The sequence below is a fragment of the Arvicanthis niloticus genome, chromosome 10 (assembly GCF_011762505.2).
Source record: "Arvicanthis niloticus isolate mArvNil1 chromosome 10, mArvNil1.pat.X, whole genome shotgun sequence".
Taxonomy (NCBI): Eukaryota; Metazoa; Chordata; class Mammalia; order Rodentia; family Muridae; genus Arvicanthis; species Arvicanthis niloticus.
Window position 1 is genome coordinate 37,767,789 of NC_047667.1, and position 18,270 is coordinate 37,786,058.

General features: G+C 39.5%; 2 protein-coding genes across 4 annotated transcripts in view; one reads left to right on the forward strand and one right to left on the reverse strand.

The window, feature by feature from the left end:
* The window catches only part of Tpr (translocated promoter region, nuclear basket protein), a 57,530-nt gene extending 56,900 nt beyond the window's left edge, over positions 1 to 630 (forward strand). The window contains exon 52 of the mRNA XM_034513043.2: positions 431 to 630. Coding sequence (XP_034368934.1) covers positions 431 to 486 — 56 coding nt within the window. The 3' untranslated portion in view covers positions 487 to 630. The remainder of the gene's footprint in view (positions 1 to 430) is intronic.
* Positions 515 to 17,184, reverse strand: Prg4 (proteoglycan 4). Of its 3 annotated transcripts, XM_034513044.2 has the most exons (13): positions 17,131 to 17,184; positions 16,469 to 16,571; positions 13,012 to 13,134; positions 11,583 to 11,702; positions 9,130 to 9,273; positions 8,465 to 8,584; positions 5,044 to 7,248; positions 4,377 to 4,454; positions 3,139 to 3,275; positions 2,741 to 2,897; positions 1,955 to 2,155; positions 1,470 to 1,595; positions 585 to 780 (listed from the first exon to the last, which is right to left on the reverse strand). In XM_034513044.2, exons 2-13 carry the CDS (start codon positions 16,542 to 16,544, stop codon positions 683 to 685), a joined length of 3,585 nt encoding a protein of 1,194 aa, XP_034368935.1. In that variant the 5' UTR covers positions 16,545 to 16,571; positions 17,131 to 17,184; the 3' UTR covers positions 585 to 682. The 3 variants fall into 3 exon arrangements, with proteins under 3 accessions (XP_034368938.1, XP_034368939.1, XP_034368935.1); XM_034513047.2 differs by lacking the exons at positions 8,465 to 8,584; positions 9,130 to 9,273 and having other exon boundaries at positions 515 to 780; positions 17,131 to 17,152; XM_034513048.2 differs by lacking the exons at positions 8,465 to 8,584; positions 9,130 to 9,273; positions 13,012 to 13,134 and having other exon boundaries at positions 515 to 780; positions 17,131 to 17,178.
* Between the last annotated feature and the right edge of the window lie 1,086 nt (positions 17,185 to 18,270).

Sequence of the window (18,270 nt, forward strand, 5' to 3'; positions counted from 1 at the left end):
AGGTAAATCTAAGGATTGATTATAATTGCATGTTGATCATGTGGCACTTAACCAGAAAGCTTCTTTTAGGCAGTTTGTCATAGTTATAAAATGAATGTGTTCTTACAATTGGTATATTTTATTTCATTAAATCAAAAAAAAAAAAAGATTTGGAAAATCAAGTGTTAGCGTACTGTGTATTCATAGTAACTCTACCTGTATTCTTACATTGTTATTTTTTTTTTCTGCAATGAAAGTTTTGTGGCTATTGTAGCTAGTAAAGAAATAGAAGATTTTAGTATTTTCATTCTCCAAAATAACTTATTGGACCATATGAACATAAATCTAATAACCCATTTATAATAATTACCAGTCAACATGGAGAATATCTTTTTATATCTGTATCTTAGATATTTCTATTGAACATGAATTTTATTATTTCCTTCTACAGGTATAAGCCATGCAATGGGAGGAAGAGGAGGAATAAATAGAGGGAATATTAATTAAGTGATCTAGAAACTATGACACTTGTGAATAAGATTGGTGAATCTGTTTTAATATAATGATTGTCAGGTTGAGAATTGTTTTGTATTTAAATAGGTATGCTCATTTCAACGTTCTTTATTAATAAAATGTATTTCAATGTCAAAAGGTATCACTGTTTTCTTCATTTCACTTCGATGACTCTTCTTTGCCAATCAGTTTAAGGACAGTTGTACCAGATTTTGGAGAGGGTCTGCCCTGAACGAGTGGTAATTGCTCTTGCTGTTCTAGTAGGCACATCAATATTATAGTATTGATCTAAATAGAAGAGAAAACATCCTTTTAATTAAAAAGAAAGAAAACATTTAAATTTGTATTGAGTGCTGTATTCAAAGTCAGTATCATTTCAGTATCAAAAATGAATTTCATTAACTTTTAGACAAAAAGTAATTAGAGTGATGGAATGAATACTCTTTCATCATCCTTCAGGTTCAACTCTTCCTTTTTGAAATAAGTATTTAAAAAATAGTTAATTTAAAAGATGATTCATTTTGGCTTTAACCATTTTTAAAGTATATTTCTTAGGAATTCATATTATAGAATCATGGGCAGAATAATTTAGATAACTGGTCTTTCCAAAGCTAAGTATCCTGGACAATAAACTTTACTTAATAAAACTGGGTTCCCTGAATGTTTTGAACACAAGTGTAGACTGTAATAATACATGCTTTAAGAGTCTTTAAGAGTCACTTGTGATAGCAGCAAATACTGTTTCTCCATACCAGTTTTCTCCTGATGTCCTAACAATGCAGTAGAACTGGTCTGTACTTCTTCCAGTTCAATAAAATTAGTGTAGCAGTCTCTCCCTTCATAGTGAGTAAGCACTGAAGTTGGTTTTTTACTTAAAGTCAGTATGGTACACTTGCTGTTTCCACTTAAATTACATTTGTGCTTCCTCAGATGAGATCAACTCGAATGAAGTTCATGAAACTGACCAATTAACTTACCCTTGGAAAAGGCGTAGTAATCATAGCCATCGGGTTTTCTAATGTTAGGCAGTGTTATTGCTGAAGTAACAACATTTGGAAATCCTCTCCACATTGTGCTCACTTTGACTTCATTGTGGAGGAAACCTGAGGGGAAAATTTTTAATAAAAGGTTTGAAAGAGTTTACAACCTTAGAGCTACACAAACCTAGGTTTTGAGTTTGTTCTCTGCCATGACATTACACCTCACTTTTTGAGCTGTCTTGAGGGATACGGATTTGTATACTGTGCTTGTTGTTTGCTATAATTAACAGGCTTGAATAAACTACTTTCTTTACCAACAAAGAATTGATCTTGGTTATTACTCAGGAAGGCAAATGGATTTGTTTTACATCAATAAGCCTAAATTGTTAGTACTTTTATGGCCAATATTTATATTTAATAAGGGTGACTTCATAAGAAATTATTACTCTTTATGACAGCATTCTTGACATGGTGAAAATTACCTTTGTCTTGATAAGAGACTCTGATGGGCACCGAGTAATGGATCCTGAAGGTGTGTGTCTGGAAAGGTCCAACAGCACGCTCAAAGCGGCGCCTCCTGACCTGCGCTGCCTCCCCGTACACTGAGTAGTTGATGGCAGGCCGCCTCCCTGTGCACTTCTTCATGGGCTCCTGTTTATAAGTGTACTGCTGGATGTTGCCACCTGTTACACAGTAGGAAAGGCACAACAAACAACCCATGCTAATCCACCCACAAAGGAATAGGTTACAGTTGCCTCTATGTTTTTTTTTTGTTTTTTCACAAATATATGTTTAATAATGGCTACTGTTAATGCTCTTGGAAAATAGTAATAACTAAGACCTGAAATATGTGTTGAACAAATGAATCCAACAAATTGCATTCCTTATATTAGTGATCTAAAAGTCCAGATGTTTTATGGTTCACATTGCAGGAGATCTAAATACTTCTTATGGCCTGCAATATTTGCTCATTAAAGCTATTTTATTCTTGCCATTAAGAATACTTTTTGATAGTAAACCTAGCAATTAAAAAGGGGCCAGGGGTAGGGGGGATGGGCTGGAGAAATGGCTCAGTGGTTAAGAGTACTGCTCTTCCAGAGGTCCTGAGTTCAATTCCCAGCAACCACATAGTAGCTCATAACCATCTGTAATGGGATCTGATTACTTCTGGTGTGTGTGAAGACAACTACAGTGTACTCATATAAATAAGATAAATAAATCTTTAAAAAAAAATAATAGTGTCACATTGACAATTATGTAATACATACCTCTCTTGAAGAAGTACACAGATTCAGGCCTGTCCTTGTACTTGGCTATTGAAAGAGCAGCCACTATCTTCCCTGTCAGTCCTCCAAAGCCTTTGACAATTTGTTTAGGATACCCAGGATCTGCTACATCATTGGTAAAGCGCCAGTACTGAGAATCCTGGTTGTTTAAAGAAGAAAATGATGTTAAAGGTTTTGTAGACATGTTTCTGGAATTCATCCTCGGATTTAAGAGTAGGGAGAACACAATAAATTGGTTAAATTTGAGTAAGTAGATCATAAATAGTATCAAATCGTCATTTTTCTAAGAGAGCAATGCATCATTTCCAAGTTGAAGGTTAAGATGATGTTATGACGAGGTGCAAACTGCATTGTTTCTTCCTAAACAGTATTTGTGTTACCTTAAAGAAGAAAGTTTTTCCTTCACAGTTACATCTAGTAAAAACAGTGTCAATGGGAGAGGGAATACCCCAGACTTCGGTAATTCTGCGTGGTGGAGATGGTGGTCTGAATGGATTCAGCATCCAGAAATAATGACCTAAAAATTAAAGAGACTTGTCAGTCTGCAGTCTGAATACTAAACTGTGTCCCCACAGAAAAGGGTTATAAAGAAAAATGGAGTCAGTATGTTAAATGCCTGGACGTAGAGCCTGGTGAAAAAGAAAATTTGTGTATTCCTAAGATATTTCTTAGATCCAAAATATAGCAAAAGATCTTTTGAGATAGTTTAGTTTCTAGTTTTAATTTTATTTTAATTGAACTTTTGAGGTTGTTTTTGAGACAATCTGTACACCAGGCTGGCCTTGAACTAAGAGAGATCCACCTCCTGGGTGTTGGGATTATGGGGGTGTGTTACCACACCCACCTTGATTTTAATTTGATTTGATTTTTTTTTTCTATGTATCTGGGTTTGCAGGGTCCATGTGGAGGTCATGGGAAAACTTGTAGGCATTAGTGCTCTCCTCTCTCAGTGTAGGTCTCAGAGTGGGAGTCCATTTTCTCCTGCCTTGGTATAGGTCTCAAAGGTCAATACAGGCCACCAGGCTTGACAGTCGCTACCTTCTTCCATTGATTAAGTCATCACATCAGCTCTACTTCAGTTTTCTACTTTCCCTAAGATCTTTTTGCCTTTGTGACTTAGAGCTCTCTGGCTTTCAGTGTTTTTACTATATAGAATTGGCATTATAACTTAATGACTAGTACAATCTATTGACCTTTACTGTGTATAATTTTTTATTGTTCATTCTTAATCTATGTTCTAAAAAGACAAAAATAACATTAAGTCCATGGGAAATTTACTTAATTCTCTGTAACTCTGGGGGGAAAAAAAGTACAACTTTTCTTACCACACAGTGGAGGAATAATTTTCTAAGAAAATTGTTTAGAGAATGCAAATCTCTGTCACTTCATTTAATTTGAAGTTGAAACTTTGAAATTCTATCCACGCACAGGCAAACACACAGGCCCAAAGAAACCTCAAGCGATAACAAGTCACGTTTTTTGTTGCATTTATGTACATAGATTAATGATGTTCTCATTTATTGTAGAATCATACAGTTCAATTAGCGCCTTGTGACTTTGTTCTCAGGAAATACCAACACAAAGCAGGAAGAAGCGGGTTTGTATATTCATAACTCACCTCGAAATGCAACTAATGTCCCATTGTGCAGAGTAGTCAGTCCGTCTACTGGCTTGCCATTGCACAAATTGGTTTCATCTAAAATCAACAAAAAAAATTAATACAAAACGGAAGAAGTCAACGAAAAACTTAATATAGAACAGAAGGAGGAAAGCAATCTGTTCTTTTCAAATCCTTACAGGATTCTGTTTCCTGTTTACCCTTCTAAGAACTAGTAAAGAGAAAAGGAAGTGGTAATATTCCATATTTACCTAACATAATACCATTCAGGAATGTTACATAAAAATAACAGTGAGGTGTAAGAAGCCAGGTTATCTTGATCTTCATGTATATGAGGTATTTATTAGACACTGATGTTTTCAGTCACTGAGAAAAGGAGATGGCTTTTTTGTCTTTGCATTGTACTCTAAAGGATAAGGTCCTGCCTAAATTATTTTAACATTCTCTACCCCATTTCTGCTCCCAACAGACATGTCTGGAGTTAGCCAACACGAGATTTCTGATGCTAATTACTCCTCAGTCTCCTGGATAATAAATATTCTACCATTACTCTTAATCTACACACCTGTAAGGAAGCTATAACCAAGCTTGATAGGTTCCCGAGTTAGAGTTCGAGATAATGAATCTCGTAGAAAGATGCTAGAAGAGGGAAGTAACTGATTCTTACCTGAAAGCATAGGATTGATGTTAATGCCTTGATTGAGTGCCCCCGTCAGGAGATCAGTGCCTGGAATAGCTGTGGGGAATAGCACAGGGGGCCTGGGAATCAGAGGTTTTTCTCCTTCACCTCCATCTGCGTCTTCATGATCTGGATTTACTTGAGCTGTTTCAGAGTTTGGAGTTTGTTTAGGGGTGGTGGAGGTTGGCAGTGTGACTTCTAGAGGGGTTGTATTCAATTCAGGCCTTGTTGAAGTCGTCTTTAGGGGAGATGGTGTTGTTTTTGGTTTTCTCACTTTTGGTGTCTTTGGCTTTTTGGTAGAGGTGGGCTTCTTGGGTGCTTTGGTTGGCTTTTTGGTAGAAACGGGCTTGGGTGCTTTGGTTGGTTTCTGTGGTTTTAGAGTTGTCTTAGAATCATCAGAATCTTCTGATGCAGGAGTTGTTTCTTGAGGTTTGTTCTGAATCTCTTCTGTTGGAGCAGTTTCTTTGGGTGCAGGAGTTGTTGCTTTCAGAGTAGTGACTTTGGGTGATGTGGTATCTTGAGTTGTAGACATCATTTGAGTGGTGGTACTTGCTTTTGATTCAGTAGTCTCTCCTGGTATGATTGTTGTCTCTGTTGGCCTCTTAGGGATGATAGTAGTAGTTTGGGTTGTATCTTTTTCTGTTGTCTTTTCTTTAGCAGTTGTCATTTCAGGTTTGCTCACCTCAGGAGTCTCAGTTGTTGGTACAGTGGGCTTCTTGGGATTATTTTCAAGAGCCTTTGGTGTGGTTGCCTCAGCAAACTCAGCTGTTACTTCATCAGGGGTCTTAGGAGTAGTGGGTTCAGGATCCTCAGGAATGGTGGGTTTAGGTTCCTTGGTGGTAGTTGGTGCAGGCTCCTTGGGGGTGGTGGGAGCTGGCTCCTTGGGGGTGGTGGGTTCAGGCTTCTTGGTGGTGGGAGCTGGCTCTTTGAGGGTGGTAGATTCAGGTTCCTTGGGGGTTGTGGGTTCAGGCTCCCTGGGGGTGGTGGGTTCAGGCTCCTTGGGAGTGGTGGAAGCAGGCTCTTTGGGGGTGGTGGGTTCAGGTTCCTTGGGGGTGGTAGGTTCAGGCTCCTTGGGGGTGGTGGGTTCAGGCTCCTTGGGGGTGGTGGGAGCTGGCTTCTTGGGGGTGGTGGGAGCTGACTCCTTGGGGGTGGTGGGAGCTGGCTTCTTGGGGGTGATGGGAGCTGGCTCCTTGGGGGTGGTGGGAGCTGGCTCCTTGTGAGTGGTGGGAGCAGGCTCTTTGGGGGTGGTGGGTTCAGGTTCCTTGGGGGTGGTGGGTTCAGGTTCCTTGGGGGTGGTAGGTTCAGGTTCCTTGGGGGTGGTGGGTTCTGGCTCATTGGGGGTGGTGGGAGCTGGCTCCTTGGGGGTAGTGGGAGCTGGCTCCTTGGGGGTGGTGGGAGCTGGCTCCTTGGGGGTGGTGGGAGCTGGCTCCTTAGGGGTGGTGGGAGCTGGCTCCTTAGGGGTTGTAGGAGCTGGTTCTTTGGGGGTGGTGGGAGCTGGCTCCTTAGGGGTTGTAGGAGCTGGTTCTTTGGGGGTGGTGGGAGCTGGCTCCTTAGGAGTTGTAGGAGCTGGTTCTTTGGGGGTGGTGGGAGCTGGCTCCTTGGGGGTGGTGGGAGCTGGTTCTTTGGGGGTGGTGGGAGCTGGCTCCTTAGGGGTTGTAGGAGCTGGTTCTTTGGGGGTGGTGGGAGGTGGCTCCTTAGAGGTTGTAGGAGCTGGTTCCTTGGTGGTGGGTTCAGGCTCCTTGGGAGTGGTAGGAACAGGTTCCTTGGTTGTAGTTACAGGCTTCTTGGTAGTAGTGGGAGCTGAGTTCTTGGGAGTTGTAGATGTGGGTTCAACATCTTTAGCAGATGTTTTCTCTGCATTCCGGGTCTCTTTAGTAGTCTTCTCTTTTTTACTGGAGGAAGACTGTTTATTTGTCTCAGTAGTCTCCTTTGTTTCAACTGTTGTCTCTTTATTGGAAGCTGAAGATGCCTCTTTGGATGTCTCAGAATTAGGTGCAAGACTGGGTTTAGGAGTTACTGGCTTTGCTGCTGTAGTCTTGGGAGCTGTGGTGACTTTGTTGTGTGGAGTAGTAGGAGGGTCAGGAGGTGGGGTGAGCTTGGTCGCACCATCATCCATTCCACTTCCGGCTTCATCCACAACTGGTGGTTCTGGATTAGGTTTCTTTTTAGGGGTGTTTTTCTTGCTTGCTTTTACTAGAGAACAAAATAAAATCTTGTTATTTTGAAGTGGCAGCTTGAAGTCATCCAAGTGGTCAGTGTCATGAATGTGTGTCTGTGTTCATGTTATCCCCTCACCTGGTCCACACATGCCACCCACCCCCATCCTATAGTGTTCAGTGTTGTCCCTCCTTCCTAGAAACGTGGCTCCAACCTCTGATAGCTTCTTTACACTAACTACTGCAAAGGCTTCTGAGGATTTGGATCCAGTCTTTGCAGCTGACTAGTTTCTGCTGAACCTAGTTGCAATACATAGGGCATGAGCTGCTCCTTCTCAACTGCATGGTTAAACTCAATAGTTCACAGGACACAGGCTATTAGGATGTCAAGGCAATAAATAAATAAATAATAAATAAATAAATAAATAAATAAATAAATATATTCTATTTAAAATTCCCCAAAGCAGCTACCCTTTAGGGACCTCCTAAGCCCAAAGAGCCTTCCACTGATAGGAATTCTGTTTAGCAAATTTGTATTGCACGTCCATCAAAAGTAGGATTCTTGCAGTGACTTGAAGTTAGACTGTCTAGCTAGTAGACTGAAGAATGTTTCAGAGAAACTACCATCACCCAGGGAAATGTTCCTCAAAATTCCACTACTTACTAGAAACAGAATGTATTTTAGAATTTCAGGAAATACAAATAACAAATCAGATGGAATCTCTTTTCAGGAAAAAAACAGCCTATTCTTTAATTTGCAGAAAGAAGTGCAACACATATGATTTTTAAAATAGGAAAATAATAAAGATCAGTATAACAGGAATGATAATCTTGCCTTTCCCTGGAGGTTTCAGAGAATGTCAAGGATTAATGTGGGGAAAACACTATATAAGTTTATGTTAATAAAATTGTAGAAGAGAAACCAAAAGCTGGGGCAGAGCGGGAAGAGGAGAAGACAGTGATCAGATAAACAGGAATTGCAGCAGACTGTTGAAAACCATTGTCGCCAGTACCGTCTACGTTTCTACAGTTACAGCATCTTCAAATCCCTTTCTATGAAGACTTACTTAGCTGCTTACCACTGATTTTCTGTAAGCTCTATTCATTTGGCACTTTTTAAACTGAGTGTTTCCATAGTTACATACTCCCCAAATACTGAGATCTCAAACTGTTCCATCAACACACATTACTTTTTGAAAAATTATTGTTAGCATGGCATTGATAGAGTCTTTGATCTTTATCAATGCTCAAACCTTTTGGGTTCTTCTGTAATTCTCTATTAGCTGAATTTTTGGAAGACTTGATTTTCCGAATAGTTGAAGAAGAAGAAGAGGAGGAGGAGGAGGACTCTTGATTTTCAGAAACAGAATGTTCTATAAATCAAATAAAAAGTTTGATCACACCAACTGTGATTTAGAACAAAACAAAGCAAAAAGAACTGCTGGTCCACATACAACAAGAAATGCTGATAGCTGGTCTTCGAGCATTGGAGTGTGCTGTCACTTTATGGGTAATGTAACTACTTGCTTGTAAAGCTATCAGCTAAACAAGCAAGACATCTTAGTTTATCATATATATCCCAACAGTAGAACTTTCTCCTGATTTTCCAATACCTGCTAAAATTCACACAATCTAATTCTGTGAAAAATAGAGGGGGAAAAACTGTAAGTTTTCATTTTTTCAATGAGATTTGCCTCTTCTGAGAAGAAGTCTCATGCCGGGTTTGGTAAATAAGGGCTATAAATATCCCAAGGGTTTATATGTTGGCTTAGCTTTTAACTTAAATCAAGTAAACAAAATATATGATGAGTGTTTCGTGACTCAAAAGATGACCTTTTGAGGATATTCATATGAATAGTCCACCTACAGGTTATTTCAGTTCAGAAATCTCCTGTAGTGATGTCTATCATCTTCCTACCTTCTGTTATTTCCTCAGATTCTACAACTTTCTTAGTCTTCTTTTTTGGTGATTTGGGTGAGCGTTTGGTGGTTGATTTGATGGTATGAGATGCTCTTGGAGGCAGAGGTGCAGTCTTTGGAGATGCTGGTGTGGGATTATGAACTGAGGCCAAGCAAGACAGATTGATTAACATCCGGGTTAGACTCATCAGCAGTGCTAACTAAAAAGGGTGGATTCTTGGGGTTTCAAGAGGCGATACTGATGTCAATACAGGACAGCTATAGCCCAACACAAGTAACTCCAATAATTTAGAGAACACATTGCTATAAAATAGCGATTCTCAAACTGGAAAATTATGATAGACAAGAGTCCCAAGATGTCAACGCTCTGGGTGTAGGCTTCTGGGTGTCTACCTCTTTGACCTAGGAATAGAGGCCAAATTATTAAACATTTTCCCATGTTTAAGTGAGATGTATATACAACATTTCTAAAGGGGAATGCCTACCCAAAACAAGTTGTAATTCTATGAGCTTCATCTATCTTGTCATCATTCCACAGTTATAAAAATAATACTGCATATGGATGATGGGAAAAAACATACACTAGGGAATCATAATTATATTTTTCCTGTTTTCGTGTGAATTTAAGTCAAATAATGCCAGTGTGCCTTGATTATTATAAAAGTTGTGTGAGCATATTTTGAAGATTTCACAACCCCAGACATTATGCTCTTTCACAGACATGTTGCCCTTCCCAAGTTAACACATAGTAATGGTTTGATGTGTGTCTTCTTTGCCTTTTATCCCTCCCCTACCCCACTTCTCAGCATCTAAAAGAGGAAGCATGGGCATTCCTGGGAATCAGAAGAAAGGAGAGGGATTTGAAAGAAAAGAAAACAACAGTGGAGATAGGGAAAAGAAGTGGTACATACATCCTGATGCTCCCACCATCCCTTCAGAACCCTTCCTATTTCCAAGAACTGGGCACTGTACCTCGCCCTCTTTCTCCTCCCCCTTAATAAAACGCCAAGTTGAGTAACAGCTCTGCCGGGTACTAGTTCATGATCGTGGCCAAAACAGATAACCTTTCAGGCTTCTCTCTGCCCACGCTGGGAAGCGATTGGATTGCTATGACTTCTGCCAGTTCCCAAAGTGTTAGGACTTTTAGATCCCAATAACGAGTACCTATAGCAACCCTCTTAGCAGTAAGTTTCAGTGCTATTTTAAATGACGTTCTGCAGCTCTGGAGAATTCTTTCCTTTTCAGTTGGGACCCTGACTATCTTCATGAAATCTGTGAATGAAGTTGCCCTGCACTGCCTCCGGTCCTCCACATCCTACCTCAGCCCCGGGTATGCTTCAGAGTCACAGGGTACTGGGAGTATTTACGATGACAGTCTCTCTGCGCGTCATCACCCAATCTTCTTCCCTAGCCATCCTCTGTCAAAACAACTTCTTGGGCTATTTGGGAGGTAGGGCGTTGTTTGGTTTGGTTTTGACTTGTCTCGTGGCCAAAATAATTATCAAAGAAGTGAGGAAATCTATATCCCCATCATGGTGCCTTCTGGAAGCTGCAGGAGCACTGAGCTCTGGGATGTTGAAACAAGGGCGTTGTCTCCAGTATTTTTAGAATACTTCCTGTAAAAATATTGACCAGCTAGGAAACATCCCTCAACTCTGCTGATTAAGTTTCCACCATTCTAAAAAAAAAAAAAAAAACCTAAGAGGCACAACCTAACTAAAAAACATGGTCAAATTATGCAAGCAATACTTATCTCAGTTTTGCCTCCACAGATATTCATATTTTGACAAACAATGGTTAAGAACAAACATAGGAGAAGGCATTCTATCATTTTTTAAAGGGGGGGGGGGGGTGTTACACTGTGAGAGTATTGCTTCAAGGTTTAATGGCCAGAGATGGTTTAAATAAGACTATACCTGTCCCTTTTATTGACTTTGTCATTTACCAGCTTTGTGTAGAGACTGCTGAAGGGACAGGAGGGATAGGAAGAACATATAACTAGTTAACTGAGGTACTAACTTTTTAGCCAAGTTGCCTATAAAGTTAGTGACTAGTTGTTTTATATGAAGAAGCTGGAAGTGCTCTGCCTTTAAATATATACTCATACATTTAGGCTAAAAGCACAGAGAGCTCTAAGGACAGCTGATCTTGTGAAGTTAGTACCGTTAGGTGGGGACAAGTTTTCAACCGTAAAGGAAGATAAAAGAATGTACACTCAGCCCATGTCCCCCTTGCTCATGGACCCGAGATCTTGGTGCTTTGGGAGCTTTTGTGAAGGTTCTCGTTGGAAGATGCTTTCTTTAATTTGTCTTTGTGAAACAAAGGTAACTATGAAGCAACTTGTACATTAATAAAATCAAGAACTAGATGTGTGTTAGCCATCAGTGAAGCCAAGGCATGGGCTGGGCTGGCTGTGATGAGCAGCACTGCCTCGGGGGCCCTGGTTCTTACCTTCTTCACAGAAGCTGTCATAATCTGGACAGCACTTGCCATACTGTTTGCACTGGGAGTCACAGTCACACTCCCTCCCTCGGGCGAAGGACTCGAAGCAGCGTCCTTTGCAGGAGAGCTCTGCCCAGGGCAAAACAGATATCATGAATTACTAGTTACAAAGCAACACTTACATATCTTGTAGCATGTCTCATCTGACAGCTGACTAGAGTCCCAAGGGTGGTACATTTTGAGTCTCCTAGTTGGAATTTGGAGTACACACATCATCAACTATGAAAAACTAACTTTAAAGGGATGGTGTCCAAATAGCAACAGCCTAAGTCAGGGGAGAACTTAGATGAGCTGGGCCATCATTTTTTCCCCTGTAACACACCAAGAGACACCCCAGCACTGCTGAGGCTTACACATGAGTAGACACAATAAAAAAATAACTAGAAAAGAGTTATACAGCAAACTGCGCTTCATATGAGGTCCTTTCTCTTCTCACACCAATGATGCCATTTTTTTTGTTATAAATTTGTACTCATTCAATCTTCATATCTTAAAACAATACGTCCCCAGACGCTAGTTGAGCAGCCACTGCTCGGGTCAAAAATCACTTGCAATGCAGAGATTCTTAAAATGACAAACTGGGCATAGAGTAAGATTGAAAGATTTCAGGTAATCAATCCTGTGGTGTGGACTGTGAGAGGAGAACTGCTTATTACTGAAAGACCCTTGGTGGGAAAGTTCAATGATTCCCAAAGTCTGCTTGAAATACTTTACTCAACACACAAACTGTACAACACTATAGCTACCATCTCCACATGCAAATTCCAATACAAATATAACTTTTACAGATTTTAGTTATAGCGTTTATAAACTGAATATTATATTTGTCTGAATCTATTACAAGAAATGGCTCAAATTTTGTTCACCAGGAATACCACTCACAATTTAGAACTTTGGGGCTTTGAAATTAATCATTTAAGCCTGGTGTTTTCTTGATCTTTAAAATAGTCTCTTCAGATAATTTAGGAAGACTTTTACTACCAAAAGTTGAAATAGCATATGTAAAAGTCCAATGCCTATAGGTCCCGTTGATGAAACTCTGAAAGGGTCATCCTTAGGCAAGCAAAACTCAACTGTCAATGAAGAAGTATGCCTTCCTTTTTTCTTGGTACCTACTTAGTCACAGTACTAAATCTTTACTTAAGACATTTCACATGCAAGCAGTCAATACCTATGTGCAAGTGACAAATGCCCAGTAATCAGAAACCTTGAAAGCATCCTTAGGTATGTACAGTGTACTTCAACATTTATGCCAGTAAAGGAAAGAAGGCACTTAAACAAAGGAGGCAGGAGGGAGGAAGAACAGAGCTGCAAAGGGGTACAAAAGCAGGCTCAGGACAGCGGGCTTGACAGACAATGCCCAGCTCTCAGAACGTACCTGTAGTGCAGACTCTCTTGAAATCAGGACAGCACTCCATGTAGTGTTGACAGTTATAATCACAGTTGCAGGTGGCACCTCTAGAATACCCTTCCCCACATCTCCCTGCACAGCTTGATAAATCTAAAAGTATACAATACTAGGGTAAACACGGCCAAACCATTTCAAACAGGAGAGACCTATCAAGGAGGACAAAGCCACCAGAGAAGGGAAGCTTTACCCACTGGGCAGTGCTGGGGAGAATGCACAGTGATGGACATAGCTGATGTTTGGGGGAGCCTTTATGTGATCTTAGTGATGTCGCTTTATTCTTCACTAAACTGGGATTATAGATACACCTTTGAAAGTCAAGCTAAGTAATGCTTGCATGATGAGTGATACTTCTGAGGAAAGGGTAGCCGTTATAACTGCAGAGATCGCTGCTCTCATGATTGCTAGTGACCATTTTTTGAACAATCTTATTCGAAGTGCTGAGTCATGCATTCTCTCCAACTTATGAAAAATGTATCTAAAAAAGTATTACTAGCCCTAAGGTAAAAGTGATGACACAGGCTGAGCATGGTAGCATATGCCTTTAATCCTAGCACTCAGGAGGCAGAGGCAGCAGATCTCTGTGAGTTTGAGGCCAACCTGATCTACAGACCAAATTCCAGAACAGCCAGGGCTACACAGAGAAACCCTGTCTTGGAAAAAAAAAGATAACAAATTTTAATAACTTTTCCAATGACACACAGTAAGTTACTGAATGTATATGTGTATATATGTGAGTGTATGCATATAAAGAAATATACAGCTATATCTGCATGTATCAACTAATATCAACTAATAGATATCAGCTAATATATATGCATTATTTGTACATCCCATTTATTCTCATAAATGCCTGACTTTTGATAATCAATTAAATAACTATTATAAACGAATAGCCCATTGTGACTTCAGAGTCATGTATCTGAGTTTGAAGCAGGAGCCTTCACTAATTCCATTGCTTCTCACTCTCAGTGATGACATTAGAGTGGCTAGTTGGGCCAGCACAGACTCTCCTAAGTGTTCTCTGTTGGGAGGAGTGAGAGAGATCTCTTGAAACAGGATCTGGATGTGGATATAAAGGTCATGAACTTAGTGTTTGAGAACAAGCAAACCAGAGCGATAGGATGGAATAATTAGCCTCAAATATTTCTAAACACCATTTGCCAGATACCACTGCAAAATTCTCCCCAAAAGAAACAGCAGGACTGTTACAATGGAGTCCACCTGTGGAATGTCCCAATCCATAGGTGGATGTTGAAACTGAAAAAAAAATCTCAAGAGAACCCAGGAAGGTTTAAGTCTTAATACATACACAAACAATTAAGAGCAGGATAGCTCTGAGAATGATTGCTTACATACATATGTGCACAATACATACAAAAATGCATATATAGTGTATGTATATAAATACATATATTATATATAAAGGAGAAAGAATGAGAAGAGGTTGAGAAGGCAGGAGAAGCAGACAAAACAACATCAAAAGATTATGCTTTCACACTTAGCATAGATGTCTAGAGCAAATCCACTTCTTTTTCATAGGTGGTCTGTTATAGCCTTATTGCTATTTACTTAAACCACTAGGGTGAGTGTACATGTGTGTGTGTGTGTGTGTGTGTGTGTGTGTGTGTGTGTGTGTGTGCATGTGTGTGAGTTACATGTATGTGTGCATGCACATGTGGAGGCCAGAAGACTGTGTCTGCTCTCCTCCATCAAGTTGCACCTTTTTTTCTGGGTGAGGATGGCTCACTGTGCCTGAAGCTTGCCATTGGAGTTGGTCTGCTTGGCCAGTGAGCTCCAGGATCAGCCTGTCTTGGCTCCCAAAGCTCGGGTTGGAGGCATGTACTACTGCACCTAGCTTTTCATGCGGGCGCTGGGGATCTGAAATCCAGCCCTCATGCTTGTGTGTCAAACAGTTTACCCCCAAACTATCATCTCCCAGTCCCACTGATTGTCATACTAATTTTCATAAACTTTCAATGAATAAACATTGTTTCACAAAGAAAGGGAGTGTCTTAGGAAACAGCCATGTTATGAGTCTTAATACCATATGAGAAAGCTGGAGGATCTGAGGCAGGGGACTGTGGCCATGATTCCTAACTCGGCATTTATATTTGGTTTCTGTGGTTCTCTACCTTGTCTTATCTGAGTGATTCTAGAACCATGATCAAGCAAGCTATCATCCATTGTGTTCTGATTCTATGAAAATTTTTGACATTTTTATCAGAAATATCTATTTTAAAAATAAAATGTCACTGTAATAATTACAGATATTTATTTTCCTTCTCTCATGCTGAGTACATTAAAGGGAACACATAACAATATATTAAAGACACATATTGCTATGACTAAATAACTTGAGTCTCACACTGTTTGTTCTCTCCACCATGGCTATGCTGAATGTGCAGCTAGCTCTCTAAATAGGCATTTACCCAGGACCGACTCAGAAGGACTGAACTTTGCAATATGATAATAAGAAATGGCATTCAGATTTGTAAAGCCCAAAATAGGGTGAATACTCCCTGCAAGGAAGAGAGAGCACTTAAGGCTAATAAAATTCCATTTGAAACACTATACATGTGCATTATAATATACTACCTATGCAAACAAGATGCTAAGGTAACAATTTATTACTTTATAATGCTTTATAATAATTTATTTGATGTGAAAGTTGACTTAAATTTGTCAACATACCTAGTTATTTTAAATATATGGTAGTAATATAGGTTTATAAAACATGAACTGTTTTTTGTAAATTTCCTTGGCCAACATAAAAATATTTCCTTATTTCATCAAAGGAATTCTTGTGCCTTGTTAAATCTTATCTCTTGTGATTGCTTCAGTAGCTCCTGCCCTAAATATAGAATGACACAAAGATCATTCATCTGCCCCTCCCTCCACAGAGGTGACATGCTAACCTGTGAGCCAATCCATATTTTTACAGGCAAAATATATACAAAGACACTATCATAATGCAACTAATTGCTTTGTATGCTAACTTAAAATGCTAATAAAACATTTTATCTAAAAAAAAAATTGTCAACATACAACCAAAACCTATTATTTAAATATTACTTTTTTTTTCATTTTTTTTTTTTTTTGATGGTGTTGTGTGTCTTCAGCAGAATCTTATTGTGTAACTGTCTGTATTTTATTTTTTTAATTCAGGTAAAAAACTGAGGGAATAAAGGAGGGGCATTGTTTTTTTATCAAAATTCAGAACTTCTTCAAAGCTCTCACAATTCAAAGGATGAGAGTTCCAAACTACATAAATGCATTGCATACATTTCAAGTGTAGGGCTGCAAATCATTAAACTCATTGAAATGCACATGCTTAGGAATACATTGTTGCTTTTGTTGCCGGTAAAAGCCAACTGGGTGTTTAACAGCAGGGATGGAATATAAGCATTTTTGATGCTGAAGTTACCTTGAGATGAAACTTGTTGAATCAAGAAAACAGGAAGCAGCAGAGACAAGCAGATGGGAAGTATTCTCCACCCCATGGTTGTTCTCGGATGTGACGCCCTGCACTGAGATAAAATAAAAGCATCAGAAACCTGCTGTTTAATCTCACCACCAAATAATGTGTCTGTCATGCACAGCATTCAGAGACTTTATCATTCAGAAACTGTTGAAAATGTAATTCAATAACAAGCCACTCTGTTCTGAGAACAAAAGCTGGGGGCAATCAGCTGGAATTCCTGAGAAAGTAGTTGTTCTGTTTAATATAATAAAAAATAAAAAGCCACCTCACTTAAATTACCAACCACTGTAACACCTCAGAATAACAGCAGAAAACAGGCTTATTTTAGAGCATGTTGGAAGAGTAGTCTGTACTCACAGTGTGAGGCTTAAATCATGTCCTGGAGACAAAAACAAGCAACTTGTATAAAGCTGAGTTTAGCAACAGCAGCCGAACTGTCTCTCCAACTTTCCAGTTTAATTCAGTATAAATTCATAGGCTTCCAATAGGTATCACACATAAAAGTATGATTCTTTTCAAAACTTTCTAACTACTGTCCTTTTTCAAACACACTTAATAAAGAAACACTTAACTCTAGAAAAAAGCATGTTAACCCCGACACTTACCTGTAAAAGGAGAGATGAATTTCTCCAGTGTGCTGGAAGTCTTATATAGCAGTGCAAATGGATTAGCATGAACCAATTAGTCCAAAGGTTAGGCAAAATCAACAGTGACAACCTATGAAATCAAGCTTTCCTCATTTGTTGGACGGGGGCCCAGATGACTAGACTTAGGCAACATCTGGAAAACACTTCCATTAAGAAAAATGACTACTACAAAATAAAGTTAGATTTATTGGCCAAAACACATTTCTAATTTCTAAGTGAAGTGAACAAATTGTTCTGAGATGGTAGACCATTCTGGAAGCCTCTGAGTAGCATACAAAGCAGCAACTCTAAACTCCTCAAGCTGGCACTGTTTCTTCCTTTCTTGACAGTTAAATCCAGTAAGATGCTTCTGATACATCTCTAATGTTAGTTTGGGATGAAAAAGATTATTAACTTATATCAACAATGTAACAGCATGCTGTTGCTGCTGCTGCTGCTTCTTCTTCTTCTTCTTCTTCTTCTTCTTCTTCTTCTTCTTCTTCTTCTTCTTCTTCTTCCTCTTCCTCTTCCTCTTCTTCTTCTTCTTCTTCCTCTTCCTCCTCCTCTTCCTCCTCCTCTCTTCTTTGAATCCTGATTTCTATAGAGCATAGAAATAAATGCTCTCCATACACCTAAAGGTAAAATATCCACACACTGGGGTTTCAGGCTTCATTACCATAAAAAAGTTTGCATTAAAACACTATTGAAAATCTTTCACACCAACACCAGCCTGTAATCCCATCTACTCTCTCTCTCTGGAGGCTGAGGAAAGAGACTCCCAAGCCTGGGCATTGGAGATCAGACTGAACATCACAGTTGGACTCTGTCTCAAAAAAAGAAAAAAAAAACATAAAATGAAAATTGTATTTTCCATAGTTCTTTTATTTAAAACCAGCAGTGTTTAGAAAAGGTCTTTTAAGTTCCTAGTGTAGTTTCCCTGCCCGAGGAAGTGTAAACCAGCCACCTTTTGGCTCTGCTGCAGGTTTTACTCCATCTGCCTATGAACTGTTCTTGTTCATATTGTTGTTCTCATCTCGGTCTCAGCATCTTCCAAACACTCATCCAGCGGCAACCCAAGTCACATTTAGAATTACAGTCAGCAAATGTAGTGGACTGTAT

Coding starts and splice junctions, on each gene's coding strand:
- Prg4 (XM_034513044.2), bottom strand. CDS start 16,544: ATGGGGTGGAGAATACTTCCCATCTGCTTGTCTCTGCTGCTTCCTGTT. Junction 4,455..5,043: donor CATCAATCCTATGCTTTCAG/GTAAGAATCAGT, acceptor TGTTGATTTTAG/ATGAAACCAATTTGTGCAAT. Junction 2,156..2,740: donor TGTGTACTTCTTCAAGAGAG/GTATGTATTACA, acceptor ACTGTGTAACAG/GTGGCAACATCCAGCAGTAC.